At 51.9% G+C, this 10,049-nt stretch overlaps 1 protein-coding gene across 3 annotated transcripts; it reads right to left on the reverse strand.

The window, feature by feature from the left end:
• Positions 1–6,539: 6,539 nt before the first annotated feature.
• On the reverse strand, positions 6,540–9,838 carry IFI6 (interferon alpha inducible protein 6). 3 transcript variants are annotated; one of them, XM_032603891.1, is made up of 5 exons: positions 9,704–9,837; positions 8,192–8,291; positions 7,777–7,830; positions 7,547–7,696; positions 6,540–6,772 (listed from the first exon to the last, which is right to left on the reverse strand). In XM_032603891.1, exons 2-5 carry the CDS (start codon positions 8,259–8,261, stop codon positions 6,666–6,668), a joined length of 381 nt encoding a protein of 126 aa, XP_032459782.1. In that variant the 5' UTR covers positions 8,262–8,291; positions 9,704–9,837; the 3' UTR covers positions 6,540–6,665. The 3 variants fall into 3 exon arrangements, with proteins under 3 accessions (XP_032459782.1, XP_032459788.1, XP_032459793.1); XM_032603897.1 differs by having other exon boundaries at positions 8,192–8,478; positions 9,704–9,761; XM_032603902.1 differs by lacking the exon at positions 7,777–7,830 and having other exon boundaries at positions 9,704–9,838.
• Positions 9,839–10,049: the final 211 nt, after the last annotated feature.

A 10,049-nucleotide genomic window follows, 5' to 3' on the forward strand; every position in this document is an offset into this window, starting at 1 on the left:
CGAGGTCCACGGGCACGCCTTGCTGCGTTCCCTCGCCTTGGGTCCCACTGCATCTACTCCGACAGCAGTGGCTGTGAGTGCAGCCTGTCGTGGCGCCCGCCAATCAGGGAGCAGAGGCTGACTCCGGGCACGCCTCCCGTGACGTCAATCATCCGGCCCCCCGGAAGCCCCGCCCAGTGGCCTGGCCTGAGAAAGGCCTTGAAGGGCTGGTGGGTGGGGCCTCTAGAAGGATGAAAATAACACCCCTGTGAATCGCGCACTTTATAGCTGACCTGAGAAATACAGGCAGGTGAATAGTTTTATAAGTTTTAAAATATATTTGTTCACTCAGTCACTCGTCCACCCATCCGTCTGTCCATCCAGCTGTCCACCTATCTGTCCACCCACTCAACCAAAGCTATTGAACGCCTCTTGTGTGCCAGGCGCTGAGCTGGGTGCTGGCGGTAAATAACGATGAGTCCTGTGCTTGTGTTCAGAGAGCTCAAGTCTAGTGAGCAGGTCTGACAGTAACAAAATGCTTATACCAATCGTGCTGTTATTACAACCGTGATCAATTCTAGGAACATAAGGTACAGGCTGCTGGAATAACGGAGTGTTTAATTTAGACTGGGGGCTCAGGTCTCTGGATAAGTTACATTCCAGCTGACTCCTGAAGCAACAAGAGTGTTCCAAGCAGAGGAAAGAGCTTGTGGACAGGCACTGAACTTGGCAGGCTCTTGGAGGGTTCTGGGAAGGGAAAAGAGGCCAGTATGGCTGGAAAAGAGTTGGGGGAGGGGAAGGAAGGTGAGATAAGACTCTGGAGATTTAGGGAAGCAGGTTATTAAAGACCTTGAAAGCCAAAGTAAGGAAGTAGAATTTTTTTAAAAAATAAATTTATTTATTTATTTTATTTTTGGCTCTGTTGGGTCCTCGTTGCTGCGCGCGGGCTTTCTTTTAGTTGCGGCGAGCGGGGGCTACTCTTCGTTGTGGTGCGTGGGTTTCTCATTGCGATGACTTCTCTTGTTGCGGAGCACGGGCTCTAGGCACGCAGGCTTCAGCAGTTGTGGCACGCGGGCTTCAGCAGCTGTGGCTCGGGGGCTCTAGAGCACACTCAGTAGTTGTGACACACGGGCTTAGTTGCTCCGCGGCATGTGGGATCTTCCCGGGCCAGGGCTCGAACCCGTGTCCCCTGCACTGGCAGGCAGATTCTTTACCACTGTGCCACCAGGAAAGCCCAGGAAGTAGAATTTTATGCTAAGTGTGGTAGGCAGCCACCGTTGGTTTTGAGGGGGTTGGGGCGGATGTCACTTGATCTACTTTGTTTTCAGATCTTCCTGACTCTATGTGGAGAATAGACAAGAGTGAACACAGGGGGGCAAGAGTGGACACAGGGAGACCCATTAGAAGGACCTTGTAGTTGCCCTCCAGGCCTGAGGGTAGTGAGCTAGATGCTGAGAGGGGGGCCATGTGGGTGGATACACGTGAACAGACTAAAGAAATAATTAGAAAATAGAATCTCCAGGCTGCCTGGTTGCTCAGTTGAATGGGGTTGGATGGGTGAGGCAGAAGGAGATTAAAATTAAGTTCCTTGATTGGACAGTCACTTATAGAGTCCCCTCTGGGTGCCAGGCACCGTCCTGGTGAGGCTGACCGGGTTTGAATCCTGGCCTGTCACTTGCCAGCTGTTTACCTCGGGGAAGTGATTTGACCTCTCTCTGCCTTGATTTCTTTTCTGTAAAGTGAGGATCCTAATAACACCTAAGAAGATTGTGGTAAAGGGACTTCCCTGGTGGTCCAGTGGGTAAGACTCTGCGCTCCCAATGCAGGCGGCCCCGGTTCAATCCCTAGTCGGGGAACTAAGTCCCACATGCATGCCGCAACTAAGAGTTCGCACGCTGCAACGAAGATCCCGCGTGCTGCAACTAAGACCTGGCACAGCCTAAATAAACAAATAAATATTAAAAAAAAAAGAAGATTGTGGTAAGGATTAAATGAGTCGATATATGTAAAACCTTGGATCTGGGTGTTTGGGACTGGGTTCTGAAGCTGAGTACTTGGACTTGAGTATTTGGGGCTGAGGGCTTGGGCCTGCTCCTTGAAGTAACCAAGCCCCATTTCTTTACTGGCCTTATATAGAAAATTGAAACAGGATGATATGCTAGCACAGTGGTTCCCACACTTGCCTGTCTGCACATTAGAATCACCCAGAGATTTTTTTTTTTTAACTTCCAAAGCCCAAGGCTACACCCCAGACCAGTTAAATCACAATCTCTGTGGGTGAGACACAGGTATCTGTATGTTTTGAGGCCTCCAGGTAATTCCCAGCAGCGGATAAGTTTGGGAACCACTCTGGTAGAGAGAACAAGGAGGCTGCTTTAAAGTAGTGGTCAGGGAGGGCTTCTCCGAGTAGGTGACATTTGAGCGGAGACCCCAGAGTGAAGAAGGAACTGTCATTGGAAAGTCATGGGGAAGGCCTTTGTCTTAGCCTCGGTTCCTGCATGCCTGGAGGTGCCTTTGGGCCTACTTCTTTGAGTAACCAAGGTGCCATTTTTTACTGGTCTTGTACAAATGAACTGCCCCTAACCTGACTCTCCTCTCTGTGGCTTCACAGCACATGGGAAAGGTGTGACCCTGCCTGTCTGCACTGTCTGCTTCGTGGAGACCCCAGAGGGAAAGGAAATAGAAGGCTGCCCTGGGCCACTTCCTAGGGTCTTCCTAGGGCCTTCCTCTCCCTCTGAGCCAGGAAGCCCGTGCTCTCTAATCTTCTGCCCCTCCCTCACAGCCATCTGCTTAAAGGAAGTGGCTCTTCAGTTCTTCACAGGAAGCCACAGGCCTCCTCTGCCTCAGCTCCCTCTGGCTACTGCTGACCCAGGCCCTCTGCTGGCCCAGGTCCCCTTCAAGTCTGGGTCCAGGGACGCCCTCTTCCTGGCATCACCACCTGCTGCCCAGACAAGAAATGTTTGTGTGGAATGCTCCTCTCATTGCCTTTAAATCCCTGTGGCTCAGGTCTAGAAACACAGGCTGGAAGTGAGACCTGATTGCAGAGGGTCCTGAATGCTGTGCTCAGGAGATCCCAGCATTGCAGGACTGAGGGTCTGGAAGGAGAGGAAGAGGCAGGCCCTGCAGGGATCCTGAGGGTTGACCACTCCTATGAGCTTCAGGAGCTCCTGCTGCAGAGCAGGCGCAGGGCCTGAATCTTTTTGGTCTCTAACATCTATGGGGGGCCTGGCCCCAGGAGGGCTGTTGATCTTGGTGGAGCTGCTGGAGGATGATTCAGGCTGAGGATTCCAGGCTGGGACTGTATTGCCACCTGGTGGCCACATCCATGCATAGAGCAATGGAATTGTGGGAGGCTTGCCTGGAGAGGGAGTGAGTGGACTTTCAAGGGTCTGGGGGCCAGGGAGGCCCTTAAAGAATAAAAGAAATCTCTAGATAAAGGGATTTTTATCAAAGAGCAAGACACCTCTAACTTGAGCACTTTGGAAAGACATTCTAGGTCTAGAGGAGAGTCCAACACTTCCCTTCCTCTGTTTTATAGACTAGGACACTGAGGTCCAGAGAGAAATGATGATGTCAGAGGACCTCAATGCTGTTTTCCATCAAGTAAGCCACACAGATGGGATCTATTTTTGGGCTTGTGTTAGGGTGCGGTCCCAGAGTGAGGAACTGCCCTGCTAGTTTCTAGCCACCCTCATTTGTGACCAAACAGGCATCTCTCAGCACCATCACCCACCTTAGTCACCAAAGTTGGCACCTCAAGGTGGCTTTTGGTAGCTTCCAAAAATAAAATCTTAGAGGACTGGGACCTGACAGGACCCAGGGGATTCAGAAGTCTGTGCTTCAGGCTCAGCCGTTTTAGAGCAGGAAGCGCTCGGAGACTCTGATGTCCAGCCCCCCTGGTTTTGAAAATGAGGAAGCTGAGACTCAGAGAGGGCAAGTAACCTGCCTGAGTGCCCCCCCCGGAGCTGGGCCGGGACTCAGCATTGTGTCTTTCTGAAGGCCATTGTCAAGGAGAAGTCCAAAGGTGATTAGCATGTCCTGACTTGTTGCACTAGTGAATTCTGCTTTGTATTCATCGTTCTGTCTCATACTTTGTAGACAAGACAGTTGTGGTCCGTGAAAGTTGACAAGGGCCAGGATGGGTGAAAGGAGATGGGGGCGAGGAGGTGGTGACAGGGAGGGAGAAAGGGAGTCATGGATGCTTTGGGGGGCTCCTAGTTTGTACGCTATGGGCTCCAAGTATGTAGGAACTGGGTCTCTTCCACTGCAGTGTCCTTGACACTTGGCACAGTGCCTGACAGAGTGAGTGCCCAGCAAACCTCTGCAGAATGAAAGCAAAGATTTATCCTGCACAGGCCCAAAGGGAGCCTGTGGTAGGCAGAGGATCTCCTTAAAGACGAGTCATTGCCAGTGTCATTCAGCTTGAGAATTGCTGAGGCCTCAGATCTAAAATCTGGGGGCAGAGCTGTCCATTTCTCTCTGGCCTTGACGCTGTTCAAGGCAATATGATGTCTAAGGAGGGTGTTTGCCCCTGGGGCAGGCTGCCCGCCCTTAGGAGGAAGGAAGAACAGGGGCTGTGAGCCCCAGAAAGTAAACCCTGACTCCAAAGTTAGATCATCTCATTCTTGGCTGTTGTTTGGCTCTTTCCTCTTTGCTTTATGCAGGTCCTTAATCATAATAATAACAGACGTTGACTGAGTGCTTACTATGTGCCAGTGTCATGTTAAACTCTTTCTGTTCATTATTTCATCTAATCTCATAACAAAAACCCCACGAGGTAGATGCTATTATCATTCTCAGTTTACAGGGGAGGAAACTGAGGCACAGAGAAGTGAAGGAACTTGTGCCAGGGCATGCAGGTAGGAGATGGCAGGGCAGGTTTGAACCCAGGTCTGTGGGACTCCAGAGGAACATCCCTAACCACTCTGCTCCACTGCCTTATTGAAAACCCAGCCTCATCTGTGCTAGAGAATATTGAATAAAAGGTTAGGGACCTGTGTTTACTTGACCACAGTGTTAAAGGGGGTTGAGGTCCCCTCTCCGAGGCCTGCATGGCAGTGACAGCGGGTATTATCAAGGGCTCCCCAGGGAAAGAACAAGTGGTCCAGTCCCTCCTTCCCATGAAAGCTGGGAAAGGTAAAGGGACAGGTTGATGGGCAGAGACTAACCTCAGGTTCAATTCTACCCACATATATTGAGCACCTACTGTGTGCCAGGCACTGGGGAGGAGAGATGAATTAGATGCAGTGCCCGCCGTGAAGGGTCTGAGGGATACACGTTTCTGTCTCTGGGTTATCAACTCTACAGACAGACTGGGGTGCAGTTACCAGGCCTGGGAGAGTGTGATGCTTGAGACCCCATCCCCTCCTGGGCAGAGGTCCACTCCATCTGCCCCTCAGTGAATGGCCCGAACCAAGGCAGGACTCAGCTGAGGCCCAGCGGTGGTTGTCAGGGCAGGGGACTCCGCTCAGCTTCCACTCTTGGACACAAGCTGTGGAGACAGTGTCTGAGGCGCAGATGGTGCCTCCACCACCTGTGTCCCCTCTTCCACAAACACTGCTTCTCTGGGGGCCTGGGGAAAGCCAGCTGAGGCAAACCATTGCCACCTGCAGGGGTGGCGCTGGACCTGGGGATGGGAGCAAGCACGATGGAGCCTCTTACCCACCTCCATACATTTGTAATCGAAGAAGAAATTCTGGATTAGAAGTGGGGCTGGGTGGGGGAGGCCTGAGGACAGCTGGCTTGGCCCTTTAGTGACCAGCTTTTGTAGATCACACATGGCCACTTCCCAGGGGTGCAGATCTCTCTAGAAGGCTGGTCTGGTATCGAGGCTGGTACACCCACTCAGACCAGAACCACAGCACGATTGGTGCTAGAGCCAGCCCTAGCTTTACTACCAAACAATTTCCAGGGCCTTTTTGCCCTCCCCCTGCCTAGGTCCTGGCACTCTGGTTCACTGAACAGGCCTCCCAAACCTCAGATCCTCCCAAGGGCTTGGCCTTCCCTTCCCCCTCAGGAGGCATGTAGGCTCCACATGAAAAATGCCTACCCTGTCCCCAGAGTTTTCTGAGGGAAGGGAGGCCTTGTTGACCCCCCAGAAGCTGCTGTTACACCGTTTCCCCAAGACAAATGTCTGGACTTCTATCCTCCGCCTGAGGGAGACCACTCTAGCACTTCTTTGGAGAATGGAGATCTGGCTTCTCCATCTCTGCCCAATCAGGGAAGTAGTTGGAAACTTCTCTCACCGAAAACAGAAAGAATCTGCCTCCCCAGGAACCCTGAGAAATAGAGCCTGAGCATTCAGGCTGTGACAGGAGTAGCCGCTCTGCTGGGAAGGAGTCCCGGAGGAGGAGATGTCTGAGCTGGGTTATGAGCTTCAGAAGGACATTCTAGGCAGAGAGAACAGAATACGCCAAGGCTCAGAGGCAAAATCAGCTTGTTTTGCTCCAGGAGCTGTGATGGCCTTTGGGGGAAATGCGGGTGGGGTGTGTGGATGAGGCAGCCCAGAGCCAGATCTTGTTGGGCTTCTCATAGCCAGCACGACTCACAGCAGGACAGAGTGTTTTCTGAGAGACGTTTATTCTGTTTTTTTACCTAGGTCATTGCCAAGTGTGAAAGAGGAACCTCTGGACTGCAGCTGGAAAAGGAAGACAAGGAGGAAGGAGGGGGATCCAGGGAGCTGCTAGCTACTCCTCATCCGCTCTCTCCTTCCCTCTGCTTTCGATTTGCTTGTGGACAGTATAGCCCAGAAGGGCCCCAATCTTGGCCATGAGGGCACTGCCACCATTAGCCCCTGTAAAGCAAATACAGTTGGTGAGAGAACAACCATCTTATAGCACAGGACTGTTTCTAGCCTTGCCCACACCCTTCACCTCTCACTGCTGGGGTGCAGCCTGGTCTGTGTCTTCCTCTCTGCCCCCTCTGAGAAGGGCTGTGGTTCTTTGGGCTTTTGCCATCCAGAATTGAGGGAAGATGGAGGGTTCAGAAAGGCAGAGGGGCAGTTTGTCAGGGGTGGTTTTTCTGTAGGATTTTGGACGCCTCAGGGGGGAGAGAAAAAAAAGAAGAAAGGGCTGGATGAAAGAGAGAGAGAGAGAGAGAGAGGTGAAATCACGTTTTTTAGAAGCACCATTCTGTGCTCTGTATCCATCCCCTTCATGATGTTCAAGAAATGCAAGACCAGGGTTAGTATGAGATTGAATTGGGTCGCTTCACCACATTTCTTTGCCACTCTGGTTCTCTGAGATTGGGGAGATTTATAAAATGTTAAATTGAGGATGTTTATCCTGGTTAACGCATGAGGAAACTGAGAGACTTGTGACTTGGCCAAAGCATTAGTGAAGGCTCTGGCCTTAGAGTCTGAAAACCAGAAGGCAGACTGACTGGGTTTGAATCCTGGCCGTGGTGCTAACTATATGGGGGAATTTGAGTAAATTCCTTAATCCCCGGGTGCCTCAGTTTCCCCATTGAGTGGTGGGGATTAGAAGAAGCCCCACCTAGTAGAGCTGAGTTAGCCTGTGAAAAGGGCTCAGGACAGAAAAGAGGGCCACCTGGGCCGGCCCACACTCACCCAGGCTCTGCAGCATGGCCACCAGCCCCCCGGCGGGCACTCCGCCCCCGTTCGCCACGGCCGACCAGCTCATCAGCGAGGCAGCCACCGAGTTGGCGGCGATGCCTGTGCTCGTGAAGCCCAGCGCGGGCAGCGCCGTGGCCATGAGCCCTGGAGGAAGAGGAAGCAGTGAGGGACGCCAGCCGCTGGGCCCGCCCCACCTTTCGGGGCTCCCCGCCCTCCAGACCCACCTCCTCCGACGGCCATGTAGGTCAGCGTGCCCCAGAACCCGGAGTCACTTTCTTCTGGAAGGAGAGTGGACAATGTCCAATGGGGAGCAGGGTCCCCATACTCTGTGCCTGATGCTCCGGACCACCCCCGGAGGTGGGGCCACCATCCTCCCATTTCGGAGAGCCTCAATGAAGGGAAGGGACTTTTCCCAGGGCGCTCTGCCTGGTACAGAGCTGGCATGAACTCATTTAGGGAGAATGGAAGAATCGACAGAGCAGGGGTTCGAATCTGGGACTCTAGCTACAGGGACCCCGCGCCGCGCTGTCCATTGGAATAGCTTCTCTCGTTCAGAGGCACGCCTGGGTCTCGAAACCAGGGATCCTGAAACTCTCCGCTTCTTTATCCCGGAGTCCCCAGGTGCCCCAGGATCCTTACCTGTCTCCTCGCAGCCGCAGGTGTTGAGTAGCAGGTAGCACAAGACGAGCGATACCACCTTCTGCCGCATGGTGGCACAGCGCAAGGCTTTGTCGCCGTACTTGGGATGGGAGAGAGGGAAGAGACGGTCCCCAGAGCCCTATTGGAGCCACTCCCGCTCTATTGTATTCCCTTTCGATTCGAGGATGAGTCCACAAAAAGCAGCAAGATGCTCTGGACTGAGCCCAGGACCCCTCTAAGGAGCCGCAGGCTTTCCGTTTCCTCACGGCACCAGCGGGCTGATGTTCCTGCCACACCGGTGGTTATGAGAATTACAGGATGGAATCCTCTCTGGTACAGTGCCTGGCATGCACTGCGCGCTCAGCGGAAGTCAGCTAGTATCATTACTGTGGTTTCTGTTTCTGGCTTTGTCTGGTTTTGTCTTAAGCAGGATACCTGGGGCTTCTTTGAGCCTGTTTCCTTATCCCTAAGGTGGGCCTATTAATAAAGCCTATTTCGGAGGGTGGCTGTGAGTTTTGCAACCGTTCACCACTATATCCCTAGCAATTAGAACAGTGCCTGTCACACAGAATGATCTAAACGATAGTTGTTGATAGATTTATTCTCCCAATGCATTGAATATTTACAGGCCCCAAACACTGGCTTCACATCAACTTCCTTTCTCACAAAGAAAGCAGAGAGGGGTAAAGGAGCTTGCCCAGGGTCACACAAGAAATTGTGCAGCCTAGACACAAACTCAAGACTGCAGAATCCAAAACCTATGCTCGTTCCATTACACAGCAAAATAGAAACATACTTCCCTTCCCCCACCACAACTCACCCCTAATGTGAACTTTGTCCGCTCAAAGCATTTTCCTTGAATTGAAAACAAACAAAAAACCCAAACAACTTCCCCTCTACTGAACACTTCCTCAGCACCTTATGGTACAAGGTTATTTATACCCATAGCAACCCCATAAAGTAGGTATCATTGTTCTAAACCACACGTTATAGATAAGGAAACTGAAACTCAGAAAAGTAATAATCCCAAGCCTGCTAAACTAGGGAGTAGCAGTCAGGATTTAAAGGCACAATCGACTAATGCCCAAACCCACACTTCGAATATCTACTTCAGATCACTTCATCTGTCCTCAAAGATAAACTCACTGTCACATTATTTTCTGCAATAAAGGGGTTTCAGAAATCGTCCGGTCCTTTGGACAGGTAAAGTAGCTTGATTCTCATTTTACAGATGAGGAACTAAAGCCCAAGGAGGTGAAGTGGCAGGGTTAAGGCCAGAGACTGCTGACATGGCACCTATAAGCTAAGTTTCATGACTCTTGGGGTTTTGCAACCCAACCCCCCTAAAAGCCCACCAACACATCCCCTCAGACCACTCTGAGTCCAGGGCACTCAGGGGTGTAGACTCCCTGAAGAATGGGCATCCCGGCTCTCATGGCATGAGCCTCAAGGGCAGGCAGCCTGGCAGAGGTTGGCAGCTTGACACCCACATCTCATAGCTTCTGGGTTTACCTTGGAGGAGAGCAGAGAAGGAAGCTTCCTGCCTGCAGCCTGCTGATAGACAGGAACAGCAGTGAGGTAACAGCTCTTAGGCTCATTTTTATAGGCTCGTTTTTTATAGCCCTTTCCGATTGCCCCAGGTGGCCAATCCCTGTCAGAGTTTCTAGTTTTGGTTTCCCGAGCTCTGCGGAATCTTTTCTCTTCCCCTCCAGCTCTGCTCAGTGACAACAGCTCTGCTGAGCTGCCTACTGGCCAAAAAGTGTAATTCAAGTCAGAGACTTTCCGAATAGCTAAGAGTATTCAAAGCAGGTCAAACTAGAGTGAGATCCACTGCCCTACTGGGCTTAGTGAAGCCCGA

This window comes from Phocoena sinus, chromosome 1 (genome assembly GCF_008692025.1).
Source record: "Phocoena sinus isolate mPhoSin1 chromosome 1, mPhoSin1.pri, whole genome shotgun sequence".
Lineage (NCBI taxonomy): Eukaryota > Metazoa > Chordata > Mammalia > Artiodactyla > Phocoenidae > Phocoena > Phocoena sinus.